Source organism: Danio aesculapii, chromosome 23 (assembly GCF_903798145.1).
Source record: "Danio aesculapii chromosome 23, fDanAes4.1, whole genome shotgun sequence".
Classification (NCBI taxonomy): domain Eukaryota; kingdom Metazoa; phylum Chordata; class Actinopteri; order Cypriniformes; family Danionidae; genus Danio; species Danio aesculapii.
In genome coordinates this window covers 24,567,849-24,593,500 of record NC_079457.1, presented here as the reverse complement: position 1 = coordinate 24,593,500, position 25,652 = coordinate 24,567,849, and the positions used below count along the sequence as shown (strand labels likewise).

Genomic DNA, 25,652 nt, shown 5'->3' with positions numbered 1-25,652 from the left:
CTACACAGGAATATGCTCTCCGGTTTCGCACTCTAGCAGCTGCAAGTGGATGGAATGAGAGATCGTTGTTGACCACGTACCGGCTCGGCTTGGAACCCACTCTCCGAATCCAACTGGCCACATTAGATGATACAATGGGTCTGGAGAGATTCATCCAACATTCTCTCCGATGTTCCGATCGTCTCCGTTCCTATCAACAGGACACCATCACCCCCTCGTCTGCACTCCTCCAATCGCCTGAGTCAACAGCCTCTCCAGAACCAGAACCCATGATAATAGAGTCTGGAAGACTGACATCAGCGGAACGACAGAGGAGGCTGACCCGGGGTCTGTGTCTATACTGCGGTGTCAGTGGACACACCCGTATGGAGTGTCCCCTTCGTCCCATTCGGACTTCAGTGAGTGTATTCAGTACGAATATTGAACAATGTAAACCACTTACTACCACCGTACAAATAACTACTGCCTCTATTTCTCTCCTTGTCACAGCCCTCATCGACTCCGGGTCAGCAGGGAACTTCATCTCCCAATCCCTCTGTCGTCAACTCCACCTCCGTACTGAGGCGTCCTCGCATATATACCAGATACAACCGATAACCCAGTGCACTCGATCTTCGACCCGTATCCATCGACAATGCGAAGACATCCTTCTTCAAGTGGGGTTGTTACATCAAGAGAGGATTCAATTTCTGGTTCTGGAGGGTGCAAATATGGACATCATTCTAGGGCGCCCGTGGCTGGTGAAGCACGATCCCATCATCTCTTGGGGCACAGGAGAGATAAAGAAATGGGGATCTGGATGTACACCTGCCTGTTTTCCAAATCTCCCTCTTCAAGGTCGGAACCCCATTTCTTTGTTTGCAACATCGGTCGAGAGCCCTCCTGAGAAGCAGTCTATCCACATTCCTAAGGAGTACAGCTCCTTTCATGATGTCTTCTGCCCCAAGAGAGCTTCCCAGCTACCGCCGCATCGGCCATGGGACTGCGCGATCGACCTAGTCCCAGATGCCCAGTTGCCAAGAGGTAGGATCTACCCGCTCTCGCTTCCAGAGAATCAGGCAATGGAAGATTACATAAGGGAGGCTCTGAGTCAGGGGTACATACGTCACTCAAAATCACCAGCCGCCTCAAGCTTCTTCTTTGTGGCCAAGAAGGACGGAGGGCTGCGTCCATGCATCGACTACAGGGTCCTAAATAACGGTACAGTAAAATACCGATATCCCCTTCCTCTGGTACCAGCCGCTTTGGAACAGCTCCGAGAAGCTAAAGTCTTCACTAAATTGGACCTCCGCAGCGCGTATAATCTGATAAGAATACGTGAGGGGGACCAATGGAAGACAGCATTCGTGACCCCTACTGGCCACTATGAATATGAGGTCATGCCTTACGGTCTGGTCAACGCCCCCTCCGTATTCCAAAACTTCATTCATGAAGTCCTCCGGGAGTTTCTTCACCACTGTGTAATAGTGTACATAGATGACATCCTCATTTACTCCCGGAGTGAGGCCGAACATCGCCAACACGTTGCGGAGGTCCTACACACATTGAGAGAACATCACCTCTACCTCAAAGCGGAGAAATGCTCATTCCACCAGAAGTCGATTCATTTCTTGGGATACATCATTGACCAAACCGGTATACGTATGGATGGGAAGAAAATTGAGGCTGTTCTATCCTGGTCAGAACCCACTTCCATTAAGGAGCTCCAGAGGTTTCTTGGGTTTGCTAACTTTTATAGACGGTTTATCAAGGACTACAGCAGGATTACATCACCTCTCACTAATCTCCTCAAGGGTAAACCCAAAGGACTGGAGTGGACCAAAGAAGCAGCCGCAGCCTTCCGCCTTCTTAAGAAGGAGTTCACAAGGGCCCCACTCCTGACTCATCCTGACCCAAATCTTCCTTTCGTGGTGGAAGTGGACGCATCCACCACCGGCGTCGGGGCAGTATTATCTCAACATCATGATACACCGCCCCGACTGCATCCCTGTGCCTATTTCTCTCGGAAGTTGAGCCCGGCGGAGCAGAATTACAGCATAGGAGACAGGGAGCTTCTAGCAATCAAGCTAGCCTTGGAGGAGTGGCGTCACTGGTTGGAGGGAGCCAAACATCCGTTCCAGGTGATCACAGATCACAAAAACCTCCAATACATCAAAGAGGCCAAGAGACTATGTCCACGTCAAGCCAGATGGTCACTTTTCTTCTCACGTTTTGATTTCTCCATTTCCTATCGTCCAGGACCCAAGAATCTAAGAGCAGACGCTCTCTCTCGTTTACACGAGCATCACGATCATGAAGAACTCCCAACGAAGATTCTTCCCGAACACATCTCCATTTGTCCGATCACCTGGAACGCTCCTCCAGTCGTTGCCACTCCGGAAGCCCCTGCTCCGCCGGGATGCCCTCCTCATCGGCAGTTCATACCACCTGAACACCGGGTAGATCTGATCCACTCCTTACATACCTCGCTAGGCACTGGACATCCAGGGATCAACAATACTCTCTCGCTAGTATCCCAACGATTCTGGTGGCCAAACATGGCAAGGGATGTGAGGCAATATGTTCAGGGCTGTAAGGACTGTGCCCAATCCAAGAGCCCACGTCATCTACCCGCTGGAAAGCTCCATCCCTTGCCGATTCCGAACCGTCCCTGGTCACACCTAGGAGTGGACTTTATCACTGACCTCCCTTCGTCAGAAGGTAATACCTGTATTCTAGTCATAGTAGATAGATTCTCAAAGTTTGTCAAACTAATCCCTCTGAAAGGTCTTCCCACAGCCTTTGAAACTGCCGACAATATCTTTAATCAAGTCTTCAGGTCATTTGGTATTCCAGAAGATATTGTGTCGGACAGAGGTCCACAGTTCATCTCACGTCTATGGAAAGCCTTCTTCAAGCTCCTAGGTGTGGCCGTCAGCCTCTCTTCTGGATATCATCCCCAAACCAACGGGCAGACAGAGAGGAAGATTCAGGAGGTGGGACGGTTCCTGAGGACCTTCTGCAGTGGTCACCAGAACTCCTGGAGCCAGTATTTGGGCTGGGCAGAATATGCCCAAAATTCACTGCGGCAACCCTCCACCGGACTCACGCCATTCCAGTGCGTCCTGGGCTTCCAACCACCGCTCTTTCCCTGGGATGGCGAACCATCTGATGTCCCCGCAGTGGATCACTGGTTCCGGGAGAGCGAGAGAGTCTGGGACGAGGCTCATCAACATCTGCAGAGGGCAGTCCGTCGAAGCAAGGTAACCGCCGATAGGAGAAGGTCTGAAGAACCCAGATACACACCCGGACAAAAGGTGTGGCTATCCACCCGGGACATACGCATGCGACTGCCCTCTCGCAAGTTAAGTCCCCGATTTGTTGGTCCCTTCACCATCGTGGAACAGGTTAACCCCGTCACCTACAAACTACAATTACCCTCTCACTACCGTATTCACCCTACATTCCACGTATCACTCCTGAAACCCTATCACGATCCTGTTCTTCCCTCCACAGAGCCTGACCACGAAGAGGAACCCCCTCCTCCACTGCTCCTAGAAGAAGGAGCCGTCTACGCAGTGAAGGAGATCTTGCGTTCCCGACGTCGTGGGTGGCCAGTTGGAGTACCTGGTGGACTGGGAAGGGTACGGCCCCGAAGAAAGGACATGGGTTCCCAGAGCTGATATTCTCGATCCTAGTCTCATGGTGGAGTTTCATGAGAGCCACCCTGAGTTCCCAGCGCCTAGAGGCAGAGGGAGACCACCACGGCGTCGGAGGTGTCGGCCCTCAGGAGCGGGCCCTGGGGAGGGGGGTACTGTCATGGATTGGTCAGGCTCTCACGACCCCCACTCACGAAGATCACCATCACCTGACTTCTAATGAGCACACAGCTGCATCACATTCACGAGCACCAGATAAAAGCACAGCACTCCAGTCGCTCATTGTCCGGGCTCGTCTCGACGAAAGCGGACAACTGAGCGACCACTCAGCGTAGTCATCCTCAGCTAAAACAAACGATTTACTTACCTGTTCTCTTGTATTCCTCCTAGTCTTCCTGGTCCTCCCGAATCGTCCTGTCTTCCAGTCCTTCCAAGTCTGTGTCATCCTCTGTCAGCTGTATCTGGTGTGTGCTGTCCATCCTCGTGTATTCCTGTTACCCAGCCACGGAGGAAAAGACCCCAACATCATTCCTGATCCTCCTGGCTATCCTTCATGTGCTCCTTGTTGTCATTTAATAAACACCCTAACGTTTCCTTACCTCTGTCTCCTGTCCGCTTCATAACAATATTACTGTATATATATATATATATATATATATATATATATATATATATATATATATATATATATATAAATTGTTTGTTTAAATTACTAAAACCAAAATAAATCTTTCACAATCTACTCACATTTTTCTCTTTCCATTCAAACCACACAATTTGCAATTACAATTTAGGCTGATTGTTGCTTACCTCTTTTAAATCACTATCAACTCGGAAGGCTTGACATGTTTTTGGTCCAATTGCCCTTTTGTGTTTTCGCTGTCATTCCAGCCCCCCCTTAAAACACTCCCAAGTATTCCCAAAAGCTTTTATACTCTGTTTCCCCCTCCCAGCCTCGCTGCCTCCCCCTTCTCACCCCTCCCAACCCTTTGTTAGAGACAGCCCCTCATCCACTCCCCCTCTCACTGTCTTCTTCTTCATTCGAGGCAGAGAGAGGGAGTCATGAGCGTCCGTGCCGTAAGGATGCAGAAAACACGCTTCACACATTGTTTAACGTAACGGAGAGGAGGACCAATTTCCATGGGGCAGTTTGTTTTCTTCTTTCTGCTTTTTTCCACTCATTTGTGTGCGCCGCTCCCTGGCTCTTTGGCTAAGACGCGCTGGCTGAACGTAAGCTTGCGCTGACAGAGTACCTGCTGCCTGGGGGATTTTCTGACATGAATAGCGGCGATCAGAGTGTGTGTTTTGGCTGACCATGAACACTTCCTCTGAGGCTCAGCTGGACCGAATTTAAGCTCAGGACAAGGGCAGAGACACCAGCAAAGGAATGGATGCTTATGAGAGCTAAATGGAGCGGGAAAGAGCTCTGAATATCTTCTGACTCCAACAAAAAGAAATAAGACTGAGAGAGACACTTTTTCCAAAGCAACAAACAACTTGGCAAGAGCTTGTCTTGTCTTGGAAATTATCACCTAAAAAGGACTGAGGACAAACAATATTGTCCTATGCAGTTGTGTTTTTCTTTGCGCATACCGTGGCAATCTCAGCTGTTCCTTCTTGTTTCCGCTTGCCCGTATCAGGGAGCGCGTGTCTGCGCTGACAGGAGCGTCAGGGGGGAAGAGTCTGCTCACCAGACACCTCAACTTTCAACTTTTCGAGAGGACTTGTGTTAAAAGAAGGGGGGTTTAGGAAAAAAAAAGACCCTTCCACTCTGCAGGGCATATGGTCGAGCTGGCCGAAGACAGCTGCTGACTCTCTGTGGGCTAATTATTCATTCATTCAGAAGATTCGTCTTGGGGTGGGGGAGAAAAGTTTCAACATTTACAACCGAAGACTAGCCTAAGTGTTGCAGATCTCTGCAGGATTAGGAAAGCGGTCACTGTCCAAAAGTTTGCATGTTGTGTTTGTGTGTGTGTGGGTAAGCCTAATGACTCCAATTCCAGCTTGCGGGTAACTGAGTGTTTCTCTGGACAGAAGACTAGCATGATGCCTAGCCACACCCGGAGTGAATCCTGACACATGCCACAACAAGAGCAGCCTGGCATCTTCCCGCCACTGTCGGGCACAGACAGGTGGCAGCACGTACTGAAAGAAGGGAATTCATTATGCCATAAAAATTACAAGCATCTCTAAAAAAAAAAGAGCCAATTCATTACTAATTCATCAAGCTGTGGAGATCTGCGCTTGTGGATTTAAAGTACAAAGTGCAGCGGGATTGTTTGCACTCACTTGTCCGTGTTGCCAATCTAGGCCAGGGGTCCAGTGGAGCTTTTGTCAAACACACTCGAGAGAACTTGCACACTAACCTTTCATGACAAACCACCGACGCTTGGGAAAGAAATGGAGGGATTGTCGGAAGGTTAGGGACTCTAGGACCAGTACCCTTCCAGAGAAGCTTTAATTTGGGAACAAAATGCGTTGCTTGGAGACTGGCGAAAGTATTTGTCTACGTTTTTCAGGAAGGAACTGTGATAAGAAGCATCACCGGAGTTTTAGCTGAAACCCTTTTTGGATTTCTTTTGTCTACCCTTTTTCTCTGAGTCTGTTTGGAACGCTTGCCAACTTGGCGTACTTTAGGGAAGGCGCGGAGTGGAGTATGACCAGTTGTCAGTACCCCACGCCGCCCCCAGAGCGGGACCGCATGTACCAGCACAAAGTGTCAATGGTCGTGCGATACTTCATGATTCCTTGCAACATCTGTCTCATACTGCTGGCCACATCCACGCTCGGCTTCGCTGTACTCCTCTTCCTCAATAACTGTAGGTCACAGTTAGTGAAACATGACATGCAGCGTATGTATATATATATGTGTTTGTGTTTTTGTGTTTGTGCATGAGTTTTGTTGCCTGATAAGTTACAGGTTAGTGGTCCTATCCCTTGTGTGCCCTGTAGAGTTTTCTTACTGTGATGTAGAGGGAGACACTTTGACGGATGGATGGTTCAATAAGGATCGATGGCAATCAAAAACTAATCCCTAATGCGTAGGCTTCGATCCCCTGCCTGACAGTGAAATGATTAAGGATGACACAGATAAACTGTCCTCATCCTACAAAGTGCTTGAGTGCTTGTGTCTAAAAACACCGCTCGGTGGCATTCTGTCATTCCTGAAGTAGTGGTATTTAGACTGCACAGTGGGATAAAGGGGGCAGATTAAATGCCTTTGGATGTGAAAGCTTGGCATTAGCGTCAGTGCTTACTGTATCTGCTTGAGTGAATCTGCAAACGCTTTGGTGTCTTAGGGTGCTTCGCCAGCCGGTGTGTGTTGCCAGATAGATTTGGCACAGTGCTTGTATAGAAAGAATTGGATAGGAAACGTGAGCTCCAGAGCATGTCACAATGTGCTTTGATGACATGAAGCAGCAGGTAACGGTAACTTTTGCTGGTTGGATGTATTACTTTCTATCCTTTTTTGATCTGCAACATTTATTCCTGATAGTCTTTTTTTGTGAGTTTGTAGCCACATATAAACACAATATATAAGACTACATTTGATTTTCATTATGGAAAGGTAAAAATGTTTTTCAGGATGCTGTGTTACAGAAGGAAGTTTAATTAACTAGAAATTGTTTTTGCTACGCATCGGTGCTGATGTTTTGTTAAACTCTTAGTGAGAACAGGAAGGAAGCTTGCACAGATTGCCATATTATTATTATTATTGATATTTTGTCTGTTTAGCATTTGAGTTCAGCAGCTTTGTGTACAGGGGGTAACATGGCGTTTTTATATTAGTTACAGTAAAAACATTTGTTGTTTAACTTTTACAGATGCAAAAGTTATAGTCTCTATTGAAGAATTAGACATATTTGATCATAAGGTACATTACACAACTCTCATTGATTCTTGCTTTGAATTAAATTTGTTTTTACTGATGTTCTAGTTTTATATCTGGATATAAGTATATATAAGTTTAGATGTTTTGACATTTTAAGTATCTAGGGCTTTAGGGCATCAGACTTAGCCAGCAGCTATCTCTCTGCAACTCTCACATGGTCACCCACTAAAGCTAAACAGGGCTGCGTCCAGTCAGTACCTGGATGGGAGACCACATGGGAAAACTAGGTTGCTGACGGAAGTGGTGTTAGTGAGATCAGCAGTGAGACCAACCTATGGTTTGTGTAGGTCCTAACGCCCCAGTATAGTGATGGGGACTCTATACTGCTCAGTGAGTGCCGTCTTTCGGATGAGATATTAAACCAAGGTCCCGACTCTCTGTGGTCGATAAAAATCCCAGGATGTTCTTCGAAAAAGAGTAGGGGTTTAACCCCGACATCCTGGCCAAAATTTGCCCACTGGCCTCTGTCCATCATGGCCTCCTAACCATCCCCAAATCATAATTGGCTTCATCACTCTCTCTCCTCTCCACCAATCAGCTGGTGTGTGGTGTGCGGTCTGGCACAATAAGGCTGCCGTCGCATCATCCAGGTGGATGCTGCACACTGGTGGTGGATGAGGAGATCCCATCAATGTGTAAAGCGCTTTGAGTGTCCAGGAAGGTGCTATATAAATATAAGGAATTATTATTAATATTATTACTAGATATTAAAAAATAGTTTTAAAATGATAGTGGCAATGATATGTGTCTTTTTATATATCAATATGCTTAGCATTGCTGAAAGAAAGCACCCAGAAAGAAGAAAACAGTGAGAGGAAGCAGAAGAGTGCGCATTCAGCCCTGTGTGCCCTCTGTAAACCATTACCTACCTCATTTCTCATAATCTTACCTGTGCCCTCACTTAGAGATCTGCGGTGCCTCAACATTAGATCTATATTAAAAGACCAAAAAGGGCCCTTCATGAAATTCTGAAAATGTGCCCTCTCCATCCTTCAATAAAGGAGTCTGAGTGTGAGGTTCATTTATAAGCCGACCATGTTGCAAAATCGATTTAATCCAGACAGATTCCATTAGATTTAAACATAAACTCAGTTAGAGCACTCCATCCCTGCTCCTCAAAGAAGAGTAAAAAACAGGACGGAGTGAAAGGAGTACCATTAACATGGAGAGGTGCACCGTAGCGTTTGAAAGCTTGTTGGAGTGGGATACAGACCAAAGGTTAGTCATTTCCATTTTCATTTAGCAGGCACAGAGAAGAGAGGCCACACAGGACTAGAGCTGCTCAGCTCCACAACCAAATCCATCAGCCCATACATACACATCAGCTAGCTAGATAATAAAACAGAAATGGAAAAAAAAAAGATGGACGGAATTAAAACATATGGCTGTTCACACTGAGTTCTGTTTGGGATAACAGCTGGCTGTCTGTATATTCCTTACCCTGCGATTTATGGCTAGTTAAAAATTGTTAAATGCATGTCTGCAATTGTTAATGCATTATTGATTATAGATAGACATTAGTTCAATTCGTTCTCCAAAATATTGCAATCTTTAACTCGCTTAATCATCTGTGCTCAATTATTTCAGCACTTCCTGCAATTACCTTCCTGGCTTTGTTTCTCCATTAAGCTTTTTGTACAAAAAGAAACAGTCTGCCTTGGCATGACTTACTCAGATTTGGTCTGAATTGTGAAAAATGTTGTTTACTGGTGTGAGAAAGTTGGTATTGTTACAATTTTTAAATATATCAAATGTTTAAACTATGGGTGTCAAAATGAATTGTTTCTTCTACGGGTTATGATGCAGATGTGGATGATTCGGTATCGGTTCAGTATTAGCTCATAGCTTATTATAATATACTGGTGTCATTTGTTGTATACATGCTACAGTATGTAGTGGTAGCATATTATGGTGAGATAGGCAAGACATGTGAGTAATTAAAATGCTCTTACATCTTAAAAAGCTTACCGCTATGCACAATTCACTGCTTGTGGGTTTGCTGGGACAGTCTTATACTGTATATACTGTAAACATTCATCTCTGCAACTCTCTCACACTGCGGATGCTTTATATATGTATATGTAAGCAATCCATTGAAGGATCAGGTGATAGATTTGGCTTTCAAATGCTTCAGTGTCCATGCTTCTTTCTCACTATGTCACAATAAATATGACACTAAAACATTCTACTGTATATATGGTGACAAATCCCTGTCTTAATGAGTGATTAATTGATTCAGTTGTTAAATGATTTGTTCAAAATGTCTGATGAATGGATCAATTAATATTGATTGATTTGGTCACAAAAACAGATTCATACAGGAGTGAAACATTACAGTGATCTTATAATACACAAATGTTCTGCTTCAGATTTGTTTGGAATTGACAATTTCATTGACAGTTAAGTTTTCACTGTGAATATTGTCTAACATGTTTGGAACAACGTAAGGGTCGTTGAAATGGTTTTCGTTTTCAGATGAGCTATCTCTTTAAGCAGGACTTGAGGTGAACTTTGTGTTGAATTTCTTAGCCGTGTATCATTTACATGTGAGACAAATGTCCCCATGAGACCTGCGCAGACAGGTGTTTTGTCCTCTGCTGCCACTGGACATGTAGGAAAGTCAAGCTGTGCTCGGGGGCGTCACAGGCTTTGCATCACAGTGTGTGAGCAGTATATGTTTTATCTCTGTGATACGCATCTGTGTGTGTGCTATTCACCCTCAGCTATGGCGATGTTTCCCAGAGGATGAAACGCTGTAACTGTCATGATTGACTCTCGGACCAGTTCAACAGACACTTCATTATTCAAGGAGAGAAGCACAGCAAGCCGATTCCCTGCTCTCTTTCTTGCTCGCTTTTCAGTTTTTCTGTCTCTCTCTTTTTCTCTCTCTCTCCATCTCTCTCTCTCTCCCCATCGCCGACTCTCCAATCTTCCTTGCGCTCAGTTGTTGACAAGCAATTTGAAGTGAGCCTAAAATTAAACTCCATCCTGGCAGTTGGGGGTGCTGGTGAAAAGAAGAGCAGAGATTCCAGCTCTGGTCCTGTGTGTGGGAGTGCGTGTATGTGTGTCTGTGTGTGTGTGTGTGCGTGTGTAAGCGCAACCGGCTGGCTGGGCAATTGATGTGATAGTTCTGTGGCGTTGGTTATTCCCGCCTGTCGAAGCAGGGTGTTGTAGCCACACTTTTAGCTAGATGGCTTCATGCGGGTGTTGTTGAAAAGCCGCTTCTGTCAAGAGTAATAAGGTACGCGAGTTCAGTGTTTCCAGAATCACTTCGCTTTGGAGGAAAGTTAGACTGAGCGGGGTCGCTTCCAACTTCTGTGGCAGTTCCCACTTTCAGTCTGCGCCGATTTTAATGAGTTTCAGCCTAACAGTTTTGGCTGCTTGTGTAGTTTGAATATTTTAGCGTTTATTAGTGTAAGAGCTTAAAGTGATTGCTCACGGAAAATGTAAGTATTAGCAGATTGGCCTTGACTTGTCAGAAAATGCAGACAAATATAGACAAACTAATAAAAGTTTCAAAGTTCTTTCTCTCTATATCTCTATATAAACCACTAGAATGTGATTTTGTGCATGCTGTGAACCAAAAAACTGCATCTGTTTGCATGTGCAAGCACACAACAGTGATGGAGTAAAGGGCTGTATGTGTTTCTTCACAAAGTAACATCACTAAATAGTGGCCTGGTGTTATAACATAGCAAAAATGTTCAAAATATAAAGAAAAACAAAGCTTTTTAGAATTTTTTCATTATCTATGCACATAGTATGTTCATTCCCTATTATTCTACTAATACTCTATTGACTGCTAGTTGACGTAGTTGCAGAGTTTGTTCGCAGGAGACACTTTTTGGAACTTGATTCGATAAACATTATGCTAAAACCATGTGGATGTTTCAGTCCCTTGATTTGGATTATAATACAAATTAAAAACACATGCTCAGAGTCTCTAGTCTGTAACAATATAGTTGTAGTCTCCTTTATGAATGCCAGAGAATGATTTGAATGTGCTCTATCACTGACACAGAAAATGTTTCAGCTTGAATAAACTTTTGAAATAAGAACACATTTGCTCAGTATGATGCTGCAGTATGAGCTTAGAAAAAGCTAAGAAATGTCTACATGAAACATCACAGAGAATTAAAGTGGGTATTTTAGAATAGAAACGTTTGTTGTCAGTCAAATGTATTTGTATATACCACTTAAAAGTTTGACATCAGTTAACATCTTTTAAAGAATATATATATTTTGATTAATCTCTTATGTTCAGCAACTGAATTGTTGCTGTCAAAAATAAATAGGAAATAGTCAGTATACATTCAGTGTTTGAACTTTCAGCAGTAAAATTTAAACCACACTGAACTAAACTGCACTTCAACTCTGAAATCTGGTCTTTACTAGAACTATGTTAAGCTGCTTTGACACAATTTGCATTGTAAAAAGCACTACATAAATAAACATGAATTGAATATACAGAAAACAATATAATTTATTCATTGATCTGTTTTTGTCAACTTTGACTAAGAACATTAGTTTTAGTTTTGTATAATAAACAGCTTTAATGTTTCCCTTCTTGTTGTATAGTCTATGAAAAGATTCAATCTCACACATTGTTAATACGTACAGATGTGGCCTTTAGAAATGCGCCCCTCAGGGAACTGAATGCCATGCGGCGATTTGCCACAGCACTCAGGGAAATTCTCTGACTCAGGAAAACATTACCAGTAGGGGGCAGCCGAGTTTCATTCTGAGTAGTGGCCAGTTCTGAAGGCGGAGGACTCGACGCCCGTGGATGACGGTTTCTCCACCATCTTGGCTGTAGCCGTGGCTAGCCGCAGCACAAAATGAGGCGAGCCACTGTAAAAAATGTGCATTTTAAATGGCCACATCTATATACAAATTTGCAAAGACGTTTCTTACTATTATCAACAAAGCCGTACAGAAAAGCATTTTGACCACTTTAACGCTGGAAATATAGTATTGAGTAAATTGGAAGCTTTAGAAATTTTGAAAACTTTGCACAGATTACATTTGACAACTAATACCAGGCCTGTAGCCAGCCTGGTGAAAGGGTGGTTCTTTTTGCTTAAAATATGGACCTTTTTGCAGTTATTAGCCTCATTTTCTATTTAATTATAAGGTTTAAATACTTTTTAAGCACTATATCTTCCTGGATTAGTTTCAACCACATTTTTGATGTACCAAAAACATTTCCTAAAGAATTAGAAGAAAAAACATGAGAATAATACATATTTTTCAAATACAAAATTTATTACATTATATATCATTAGAAAAAAGGATTCTGTTCAAGTTTTAAATTAAAAACTAGCCTATTGTCATTTATTAGGCAAACACAAACTGGCCAGCACATTCAACTTTCCTCAGTCACGCTGAAGCAGCAACCAAAAGAGGATTCCGTTTGGTCTTAATGCCTTCTTTGATGGTTATTTTCACAATTTATTATGGCAGAGCAGTCAACATAGGACAAATGAGCTTGTGTATGAGACAAATTCTGGAAGGGGTCGGTCTTTCGAACCCCCTCCCCCCCTCCCCTGAATACTTAAAGGCATAGTTCATCCTAAAATTAAAAATCTATTTTATTTTAATCTATTTGAGTTTCTTTCTTCGGTTGAACATACAAGAAGATATTTTGAAAAATACTGGTAATGCCATAGCAATTTGGAAATCGATGTGTGCCAGCAACCAGCATTCTTCAAATATCTTTTTTTTTTTTTAAAAAAAAGGGGAAAAATAGCATAAGGGATAAAACCTCATGATGAAGAATAAACAATGAGGTCATTTTCATTTCTGGGTGAACTATCCCTTCAAGCATGTTCCCCAAGCAAACATCCAGTGATTACCAACAGCACGTAACTCCACAGTTGCAGTCAATAGAGCTCAAGTTGTATTTGACCCAGGATGTTCTTTTAATCTCATATTCCAACTGATCTCCCTTAACTATTCTTTTTGAGATTTAACCTCTGTGAAAGAGTCATGTAGTCCACTGTCCAGCCGCTCATTGAAAACGACTGGCTGACCGCCTGGGAACGTCCAGATGTCTTCTTTTTAACTAATGTGCCTCCCTCTCTCTTTCTCCCAACAGATAAACCTGTTCACTTCACACCGGCACCTCCTCCTGATGGTAAGTCCCATAAGATTTCTCCTGACCAGAGTGTTTTCAACCTGCCCAGATAATGATCTCAGTTTGCTGTTTGAAGTGGGCGTCTTCACCGTGTCGCATCCCATTGCCGGCTGTGTGTGCGGCCTGTTAACATGGCCAGCACCACATCGGCTTTGATGTAGAAATCTCCTGACATCTTGATTTATCTGGGATGCGGGGTGGCTGATTCTTGGACATGCGGCTAAAAGTTTCCACGTCCTCCAGGGATGCTGCTCCGTTTATTACTGAAGCTGATTAGCCGCTTGCTTTTGCCAAGTTTATGAATATAAATCTCAATATTAAATGAGGTATTGTTTCTCTCTGTGCCACCATGCAATGAGAGCCATTAATTATACAACAACGATTTATTGGCAAATGGCATATCTCTGCACAGATTAATTGGGAGAAACAGCTGGTTTCCTCACTCCGTTAATGAATATTTATATGCGACAACATGAAATGGGCTTCGGAGGTTACTCCTGAGCTGCTGGCAGTGGAGATGCTTCTCTTTATGAGCTGGAGGGAGCTTCATTATGGACGCCGTCATAAACACTCCAACAAAGTAGATGCATGTGTGTGCGTGGGTGGGTGGGTGTAGTTGGTATTAATGTGTCGAAATTATGTGTCGCATAATTAACTTCAGTGCACACGTGCAAACATTTTGAAAGTTTTTAGCCTGGTTGTCGTCAATGAACCTGACCTGGTTGTCTAAAGAAATGTAGCAAATGAACACTAATAGCCTTTTTGACAAATTTTATGTGCTGTTATGTTTGAGTCTGAATAGAATTGTAAACAGCATGATCCGTGCTTACAGAAATATTTATGATACTATTATTAACTAGTACGTCATTTGAATTAGTTTGTTCCCACCCAGCAGGCGCACAACTCCATAAGATGTTAATAATAGCTTAGATTTAGGTTGTGATGCCAGGTGACCAAATGTCTAACCAGAGTCTAAGGACAACGTTATTTGACCAAACGACGTCAAATGACGTTGATGTTTGGTTGATTTTAGGTTGTGATGGAAAGTGACCAAAATCCAACGCCACACCAATATCCTAAACCAATGTCATACTAACGTCAATATTGACATTTATTCGTCAGGTATGGCAACCAAAATCATCGAGGTAACATCCACACAACGTCAAAGCTGTAACATCATAGAGATTTATATTTGGTAGATTTTAGGTTGGACTTTGGACATTGATGACGTTGTGTCTGACGTCAACACGATTTTCATGTTCAAACAAAATACAACGCCCTCTGACATTGGGATACAACGTCAATCTGACGTCATGTTGACATCCTGTGCCTGCTTGGAACTTTGTGGCTTATTTAGTCTGTATTAGGGGCTTCTATTTACTTCTATTAAGTTTTTGTAATATATCTTATTGCAGTTATATAATTGTTTGCATGTAAAATCCCTTTATTACAGTAAATTTAATCTAATTGCTAAATTGTATGCCAATGCTAAATTAGACATCTTGTTATAGAGACAGCATAGAAGACATGACTTAGTTTGATATTTTAACTGGCATCTAGCTGATCAAAATCATCAGACAAAAACAATAGTTACTATCTTTTCATCCATCTATTTTTAATCACGCTTTAGACTTTCATAAACGTCAAGATGCACCTGCATTTTGAAATGTGCATAAAAATGTACATTTACAAACACAATTACTGTATAAATTTCAGCATGCTCATCAAAAATGTCATATGATTTTGTTTTGAGATGATGAAAAAAGGAAAAGTGACAGATACTGTATATTTGAATGGTCAAAGAGGCTAAAACATTTTTAAATGTTGTATATGAGAAAGAAGTGATGACTATTTGTCCGTCATCAAAGTGGTTCGTTATTACCTCCCAAAACTGTCTTGAGCAGCTGATCTTCCAAAGAGTAGTCTCGAACCTGCTAAAGCCAGTTATGATTGCATTCATTGTGTTTCAGCTTCATCTTCTGAGGCACAAGTCATTTATTTTCTAAGAAAAAAGAAAAAGACTCACGGTGGCTTCTAATTTCATTTTTCTCTTTGAAATTTGGCGTCAGTTTATCAGAAAGTGACGATCCAGTCTTCTTTAACACATTGGATGGAAATGTTTTTCAGAAAAACGTTTGATACAATATTCCAGATTTGCATTATTGAATGGAAACATAGCTACTGACTATGATTAAAATAATATGAAACAATGAAACTAGATAGTTTCTAGATTTTTTGCTGTTAGTGAACTGTTAATATCACGTCACAACACAACACATGTTTTAATGAAACAGATTTAATTAGTTCACAGTTCATCTGTTAAAAATAAGCATTTTTATCAATGATTTTGCTGACTAGATCTAAACACTCTTTGAAAAAAATAACTCTGCGGTGTCTAAGCTCGATTTGCAGAATAATTGCACATCACCTCCTTGGTGTGATGCTCAGTCTGAGGGTCTGAGGGAAAGCTTGTGCAGAAAATCCGGCTTGAGATGAATTTTATTCCCCTGCAGCTACAAGACAATAGTTATTATCTCCTTGAAACTCTGTCCGTGCGCCTCTTCTAGGTATTATGTTTGATTGATGTTTTGATTAACCTTACTCCTTCAAGGGAGTCCAAGAGATCGCTCTTAAATTGACTTTAAATGTATACGCCTGACTCATAGAGAAATGGAGCCAATGTATACTTCTAATAGAAGTTTAACACATCAGAGATTGCTTTGAAAACCTGCAGTTTTGAAAAGAAACAAAGCAAAGTCTCAAAACTCCCTCTTTGATGCGTTCCGAACCGTGGGTTATTGATCACACTGCACATTTCAATACATGGATGTTTCTTTTTCCCCGACTGTTTGTTTCTGCTCTAGCCGAGCGTTTTAAAAGCCGCAGCCGGCTCTTAATTACATTTCCGATTGTTCTGCTAGTTCTCAAGCGGACAGTTCTTTATGTGGCAGACTTGTACAGAGGCTCTCCTCCCGGCTTTCTCATCCACTGCCCTGCGGCCGCTGCCTTCAGAGGCCATTAAACGTCAGAGGGAGATCGCTTGTCCAATTACACATCCATCCCCAATCCTTCATTGCCATATTAATTCACTACAAGACTTGAGATGTACTTACATAAAAGCCTGTGCATTAGGAAATGAGCATGAGAAGAGAAAACATGCCCTGCGTTCCAAGGACATAATGACATTCCCAGACCAATTATCCACAGATATTTAATTAAACGCAATCACATCACAGACATTAGCAGCACAATTGAAGAATTTCCCTTATAAATGACAGGAAAAGTCAGCATTAACGTTTCTCCTACTGCGTATGTGCTAAATTCCAACACAATAGAAGATGTTTTTACTCTAGAACTACCAAGGCATTCGTTTAGACCATTTTTAAATGTTGTAATTTAATAACTTTGTTCAAAGAAAATATAACTATAATACCATATAACTTTACTACCATGACTTTTCTTAAAATTTATTCTAGCATTGTTATTTTATTAAGAGTTGATTTTACGAATAGTTTTGATTATTTCTACCTTGAACGGTCGTAATGGTCAAATTGACTGCATGCATTTTAGCGTCCATTCCTTTGAAAATGGGTGCCTCTGTTGCCTAGCAACTTTCTGCTAACAAAAAGAATGGCTTTTTGTTAACAAAAACATTACTATAGTCAGGATGTGTCTTTCAAAAATAAAATTTTCCCTGCTCACAAAGCTTTAAATGTGTAACTCGTTCACAATTATATGTTATATTACAAAAACTGATATTTTAGAGTAGTGACATCATAAAATATATAAAAAAAAATCTATAGAAACTTTGAAGTGAAGTTTTATAAACTAACTTTCAAGAGGAGTGTGTGATATGATTGATCGCAGCTGGTCCTGCATCAAGAATCATCGATAGACCAATCAGAAGAATTTAAGACTCAAATGAATAGCCCATTTTTGAAGAATCCCCATCCACCCTATCTCCCCCTTCCCTCCTTTACCAGGGGGAGCTCTCGAGATCTGCCTGATCTCGGACCATATGCTATGCTATATGACCAGATGACCGGGGCTCAAGTATCTCAGAACTCAGGCCTCGTTTACAATAATACATTTTAGTTTTAAAAAGTTTTGCTAGTTACGCCTTCCGTCCACACTACCCCAGAATTTTCGAGTGCTGAAAACAGAGCGTTTTGACAAAACACTGGAGAGGCCATTTTCAAATTAAACCGATGCTGCTCTGTGCCAGTGTGGATGGGGGAAAATTGAGACATCTGGAAACAGAGGCGTGGTTGCAGACATTCGCCTCTCTGATTGGGGCTTTTTTCCTTAATATTAAGTGCACAAAGTTCAGCCTTGCATCCTTTTCTCAGACTTCACAAGTTTGATATGGAAAACAAACTACCGAGGACACAACAGTAAATCTTCAAAGGGAACAGTGTACTTTATATTGAAATTCACTCACCCTGGCTACATTGTTTCACTATCTTAACAATAAAGTGAAAACTTGATATAAGGAACTGCCTATTTTCAATTTGATATTAACAAATTAACAGACACCAAAAATGTTGAGGCGTCGTGTAGCTACATAATTATATGACTGTCATCTTCACTGTATGCATATTTATAACAAAACGGAGCCTATAACATAACTGCCTCATATTTTCTTAAAACATATTAAACATATCCTGTCTCTTTTGCTGGAATATCAGTTTTTAATGATGAATAATGGGCATTAAAAAATATAATGTACAATAAAGTTATACAATATAGCAATCAGTCAAATGTGCAGAATCAGTGTATGTAGTAACATAAATACATATATTAACGTATCTTTGCACTCACATGTTACCTAAGAACAAGTAAAAGAATCAAAAGACCAAAGAGTGGTTAGATCAACACAAGATTAAATAAATATCAGGTTTATCAACTTAAGTGAGATGACATCCAGCAGTAGATCCTTAATGAACTGTCCGACGTGTGCTGCTCTCACCTGGGGAGGTGTGCTCAAAGCACCCGCTGACTGCCTGGAGCTCAGACATCCGCATACGCTGCAGCGCATGCCAGAGTGTGTGTGGTCATGTAATGTGCGTTTTCAGTGGTGTAGTGTGGACGGAGATCTGTTCAGAAATGCTATATGAAACGCCAGTGTGGATGTGGATTGTTTTCGTTCAAAAACGCTGTTTTAAAACTAAAACCTATCAGTGTAATGGGGCCTCAGAGTTCTCTCCCGGGACAGGATGCTAAACCCCCAATTAGTATCAAACAATAGCTTCAAGTATTAACTCTTGAATGTAAATCTGACATGATAAAAATTAAATTCAGATACAGTGTATATGCATGGTCTAAATGAATGCTTTGGTCATTCTAGTAGTACCCGAATTCTGGTAGTTCCAGTTTAATCACAAAGCAACCTTTAATTAGTGCCATTTTTGTTCGCCGTCTGTAAGTCGATGTCCTTCCGAGTTGGAAAAACCCAAATGCTGCCAGAATTGTCAAACTCAGGGCCGTGTTGCCCACACAAAGGTCAGTCATGTAAGATTGGCAGAGCTTTGTCCTGTTATTATCTCCATGGAGTTTTTTAAAAGTTGGCGTGAGGAAAACATCTTGCTTTCAGTTAAACAAATGTTCGTTTGTTCGTTTCCAAGTGCAAAACTGTACTTGTAATGCCCTTGGATTGACTAAGTAGGAGTGTTATTTTTGGAAGAAACAAAGATGCTAGTGTATTTGTTGGTTTATTACCATCAAATCAGATGTTTGACCGGTTGGAGAGTTGCGCACAAGTACATGTCGCCTGTGGCACTGGGTCACCTAGCATACTCGCTTTAAATTGGGTCATGTTGGAAATGAGATGGGGAAGATACGGACGTGGTAACTTGCTGTCTCCTACACATCTCGGCGTGTGATAATGAATACACTCCATCTGAATGCAGTCTTGCGTTTGGCGTTTGTCACAGCGAGTTTCCCCCCCGGGGCCGAGCTGTACCTGCTAAAAATAAAACAGCAGATTGAATGGAGTAGGTGGTGGGATGTTTATGTGGGCCCGAGATGTGGACTTACTTTCAGAGAGCCTGCCAAACTTGCATTAGCTTTGAAAAGCTTTAAATAGCGTCTTGGAAAAGGAGAAATGATAATAAATAAAAGGCAAGGTCGTGTAATTTATTCAGCCGTGTGCTGTGTTCTTGACAGAGGGAAGGCAGAATTAATTATTACCAGTCTCTTATCTTAATTAAATCTTTTCATGTCATGTATTTCACACAAGGAGCCCAAAAAAATCATGTTTCATCTCCTCTTTTTTTGCGATTTCTGAGGATGGCGTGTATCAAGATATCAAATATGTGGCATAAATTTATCTGCAGGATTAGCTGTTATACCTACAGTAACTCGAGTGTTCTGCAAGTTTTCTGACATTATGCTGAGAAGTTTTGTTGCCCTCTGTGTTGTCTGAACATAAATACAACGGTGAAGAAGTTGTGGGGAACGGCTGTCTTTGTAGTTCTGTGGAATCAGCATTTGCTTGCATAAGCAACAAACAGAAAAGCTTGTCATGGAGAGGAAATCGGGGAGGTGTGAGCCTGGCTTGTTTTGATATTAATCTGTCTAACATATTCTTGACACAACTCAGCTGTGTGCCATGCAGAAATGGAAGCTATTGATTTCTGGAGCGCAGAGATGGCAAGTTTACGCATCGAGGCTAGGAAAGTAGATCTGAAACGCGGGCCGGTTTGTTCCAGAGAATCACAAGGAAGGCAATTCATATTGACATTCACATCATTGAGGTTTTGTCCACGGCTCTGGTTTTACCTGGACTTGAGATTGAAAATATACACTTACAGTCTTTTCGTGTTCAAGTCAGATAGAGAAGACAAGAGTGATAACGGATGGAAAGGCTTAGCCAAAAACACATCGAGTTTTTAGAAATATGGTCTTTTGTGTAGTTTTGAAAAACACTTTCAGTTTGATGACTGTATTGCTGTATCATTCAAAAATAATTTTCTCCTTATAGCTTGAAAATGCAACACTCACCAGCCACTTTATTAGGTACACTCGTCCAACTGTTTGTTAACACAAATTCTAATCAGCCAATCACATGGCAGAAACTTAATGCATTTATGCAGACATGTAGACATGTATTTATTTATGTAGACATGGTCAAGATGATCTGCTTGCAGTTAAAACTGAGTATCAGAATGGGGGTGAATGAAAGGTGATTTAACTGACTTTGGCATGGTTGTTGGTACCAGACGGCTGATCTTAGTATTTCAGAAACTGCTGATCTACTAGGATTTTCACGCAGAACCATCTCTAGGGTTTACAGAGAATGGTCTGAAAAAGAGAAAATATCCAGTGAGCGGCAAGTTCTGTCACAGCTTACCTGGGTATTGTTGCTGACCATTTCCATCTCTTTATGACCACACTGTACCAATCTTCAGATGGCTACTTGCAGTACGATAACGCAAGTATCCTAATCATCTCAGACTGGTTTCTTGAATATGACAATGAGTTCACTGTACTCAAATGGCCTCCACAGTCACCAGATCTCAATCCAATAGAGCACCTTGGAATATGGTGGAACGGGAGATTGGCATCATGGATGTGCAGCCAACAAATCTGCAGCAACTGTGTGATCCTATCATTGGTCAATATGGACCAAAATGTCTGAGGAATATTTCCAGTACCTTGTTGAATCTATGCCACGAAGGATATTAAGGCAGTTATGAAGGCTAAAGGGGGTCCAACCCGGGTACTAGTAAGGTGTATCTAATAAAGTGGCCGGTGTGGTGTGTGTATATATGTATATATATAGTAAATTCATTCATTTTCTTTTCGGGTTAGTCCCTTTATTAATCTGGGGTGCCACAGCGGAATGAACCGCCAACTTATCCAGCATATGTTTTACGCAGCGGATGCCCTTCCAGCTGCAACCCATGACATGGGAAACATCCATACACACCTATTCACACATTTAGCCTACCCAATTCACCTATACCGCATGTCTTTGGACTTGTGGGGGAAAACTGGAGCACCCAGAGGAAACCCATGTGCACTACCTACTGCGCCACCCGCGTCACCATATATATATATTCAAATTTCAAGTCATTGTATTAAGTGCATGACTGACAGTGTGAATGCGTTTTGAGTACATTAACTGATCTGATAAAACAATTAGTATGACATCATCACCAATTTTTGAACCTTCCTTTGAGATCTTCTCACTCTGCAGCGTAGTCGCTCTCTTGAATAGCACATGAACCAAAGCATGTCAGAAGCACTCATTAGATCAGGTTCCTCTGCAGGAGGAAGACATATTCTTATGCAGTTTTGAATGTAATTATCATAATTACAACGCTATAGCAGTAATGCATTTGGGATGATGATGAAACTTGAGTGCTATTTCTGAAGCGTTCAGATGCATTAGTGAGGCAAAAATACCTCGAGATGCTGCGTCGTGTGATTAATGTGATCGTTTGGCACACAGATCCACGGTTCAGATGTTGTTGACAGGCTTACAAGGAAACGCGAAGCTGCTTGATGGGACGGTAATGCGGGGGCAATCCCTATCGCTTTTTTTTTGTTAATCGCACCCGTTAAAATTAGAACGCTCTCTAGTCTCATTATGAGACCAATTATGTAGCGTACACTTCAGTTTTTATTACAGAGACTTAAACTTGTATTTCTAATAATATAGTTGTTCAAGACTTGCATTATCTTACAGATTCTGCCAATCATTTATCATTGTTTTATGGATGTTATTCCATTCTGCTTTATGTGCAAACAGTAGCATCCAAGTTGTATAGTTTTCTTTTTGCATTCACTTGCATAAAGTATCATTCATTCATTCTCTTTTTGGCTTAGTCCCTTTATTAATCTGGGGTCGTCACAGCAGAATGAACCGCCAACTTATCCAGCACGTTTTACGCAGCAGATGCCCTTCCAGCTGCAACCCATCTCTGGGAAACATCTATACACACACTCAATCACACATACACTACGGACAATTTAGCCTACCCAATTCACCAGTACCGCATGTCTTTGGACTGTGAGGGAAGGCTCAAACCAGTGACCTTCTTGCTGTGAGGCGACAGCACTACCTACTGCGCCACCATGTCGCCGGCATAAATTATCACAGTATTTCAATTAGTTGTATTATTTATATATTTGTTGAGTTGGGTGTTTTCATGTAGCTGCACACACACAGTAACAAAATAGGTCTAAATACTTTTTAATTTAAGAAAATAAGCATGTCATTTTTAAGAAAATCGTGAAATTAAAAGGGATAATTAATTAAATGACAATGTAAGTCTACCAGCAATTGTTTGATTGACCAAATATAAATATACCTTTTTTTATTTACAACACTTTGTTTACATTATGTGGCCCAACTACATGAGCTTTTTTATATGAACTGAAATAATATCAAGAACAATATCTTACAATCAGATTAATTCAGCAAAATTCGTCTTGACACAACAAAGATAGCAAAGAAAAAAACTAATTAGCATTTCGATAAATTTACTGTTTATTTATAAATTGACTGTTTCACAAGGTGAAGGAGGCGGCATGAATGCAATTAAATTAATAATAAAAATGTCATGAGATTTAAAACTAAAACCGCCAGTAGGTGGAGTCAAGTCTCCGTCTTTGTCACTGAATGATTCATTTAATTGAGAATTGTAACAGTTGATTCGTTCAGAAATGTCTGTCTGAATGGACGACTGAATCATTGTCTCATATCAAAGCTCAAGATTCATTCATAAACAAAACATGGTATGGAGATGTACAATGACTGAGCTGTTTGGAAGCATTTTTGAGAAAACAGCAACATTTGGACAACGGTGATTCTAAAAATGTATCACATCATTTGCGTTCTGATTTTAGGGATAATAATAACGGTTCATTTTAGAAACAGGGAACCTAGAACCTGCTGTAACTTAGATATTAGCGCAAAACTTAGGTCGCTAAGTAAATGTTAGCAAGCCCTGTTAACTGTTTTTACAGTGAAGATAGAACAGTTTAAGTTACACTCGGCTAAACTGTTCTGAAATGCAGTTATGCACGGCAGGGACAGCATAAATATTAAACAACTAAATATCATACCTTCTGTTCTCTACTTTTTAAAGAATGCAAAAAGTTGCATCTGATTTGCTCCCTTAGACATTCTGAAAATCTTATTTGACTTTAATTCACAAACATTTAATCTTTGGTCATCTGCATATGTAAACTATTGCACAGCATTGTAGGGAACCTGCACTAAGAATATAAAATGAAAAGAAATAATGACATAATACAAAATATGTTTTAATATCCATGAACAGGCAAAGCTGCTTTTATCCCTCAGGCTTTGTAGTTTTGCCATCAACCAGCAGGGGCTAACTGTGGCTAAGCTAACCAACAAACCTCTTATTTCTGACCCGCCACAGTACATTTTTGTACATGTTGTGCGTTTCCTGTTATAGCGCCTCAGCTTTCCTCCTAAAAAAGACTCACCACTGTGTCTTGCTAGTCAGACTTTTTTTTATATGTTTTGATTTTCCTCATAAAAGCAAATCCACCCAGCAGGAGGGCCGCTGTCCTCTAAATTGTGTGCTCCGGTTTCTCTGTCCAGTCTAGTGTAACTGTAAGGCGAAAGTGCTTTGTAATTCTATTCAAATGTTCCAGCGGCAGCACAGTCAGTGTTTGTGCCTGGACTGCCGCTGACATGATGGAGTAGGTCTGCATGAAGAGCCCAGGAAACCATAAATCTCCCTGTTTAAACCCCCAAAACAACATTTTCCCCTTTTTTTGTCTCTCTCCCTTGTCTGCTAACAAATACAGACAAGGTCTTTGCACCCACAGAAGCCTTCATGTAATGTGGCGCTGGATAGTTTATTTGGACTAGTGATGCACCGTTCTTATTTTTTTGACAGGATTGTCAGTATGTGTTCCTAATTTTATGAAATTAGATAAACAATTAAGCTAAAACATACAAATACACTCTGTTTCACTAGGTGGCGCTTATAAAACAATGTGAATAACCACATTTGCTTGGTTAGTGCTGTAAACAAAACAGCATTGCAGGTGCATTATATAGAGTTTTTATTTTGGGCTGCTTCAGCATTACAGTCTTTTATATCTGAAAAGTTAATTTCATACTGAGTCTGACATTTTCGTCTGGATTTTTTGCATGTAAAAAATAAATATGACCTCACATTGTGTCACATTTACATTTACTGCCTCCAAAATTTGGATCAGGTTAGATTCTTTCGCATCAGTAGAAAGCATTTTGAGAGGTGTTTTGACAATTCTGAATACTTATATCAGGTTAAAAACCCACATTACTCCACCAAAGTAAATAACAAAATCAAATATCATTAGTCACAAGTCAAGCTAATGTGGAAACACTGCTGTCTAGTGATAGTTGGTCAAAAAACAAACTTATATTGCATGAGTTTAGAGTCAGTATACAATTAGGGATGCAACGGTTATAGATTTTGGGTGTGCAATTATAGTCTGAGGAATAATCATGGTTTCACGGTTATCACAATTATTATGTATTTATTCATTTCAAAACACTACTAATTTAGAAAACTCCTTATATTTCAAAGCGTTATTTATTGCTGCTCAGTAACCTGTTTATACAGCACAAAATATTAATAAGAAACAAATAATTGTGCGTTTCTCTTCAGACTTAAAAATAAGTGAAAAAGTTTTTGGCTTTTAAAATAAGTAGAAATTTTATAGTAAAATAAAGGACAGAACAATGAATAAATAAGTAAATAAATTAAAATAACAATAAATAAAAAAGAAATTGTATTCGTCTAATGTAAATCTAAGCTGAGTAAATCTAAGCTACATATTAGCTGAGTATTTCCCTTTTAAGGAGTGCACATGTAGTCAGAGGCTGCTGAACCTCTGTCCGAAAGGCACTTTTGATCAACTATATAACAAAATTGTTTAGTATTTTTTATTTTGTATTTAATTTTTCTTTGTAGTAGAAATGTGTATATTCCATACAAAGTATGAAGCTGAT

At 41.0% G+C, this 25,652-nt stretch overlaps 1 protein-coding gene across 1 annotated transcript in view; it reads left to right on the top strand.

Annotated features, from left to right (window-relative positions):
- agrn (agrin) overlaps positions 1-25,652 on the top strand; it is a 463,463-nt gene that overhangs the window by 167,729 nt on the left and 270,082 nt on the right. Inside the window, exon 4 of the mRNA XM_056448992.1 lies at positions 13,628-13,666. Within this exon, the coding sequence (XP_056304967.1) occupies positions 13,628-13,666 (39 nt within the window). The remainder of the gene's footprint in view (positions 1-13,627; positions 13,667-25,652) is intronic.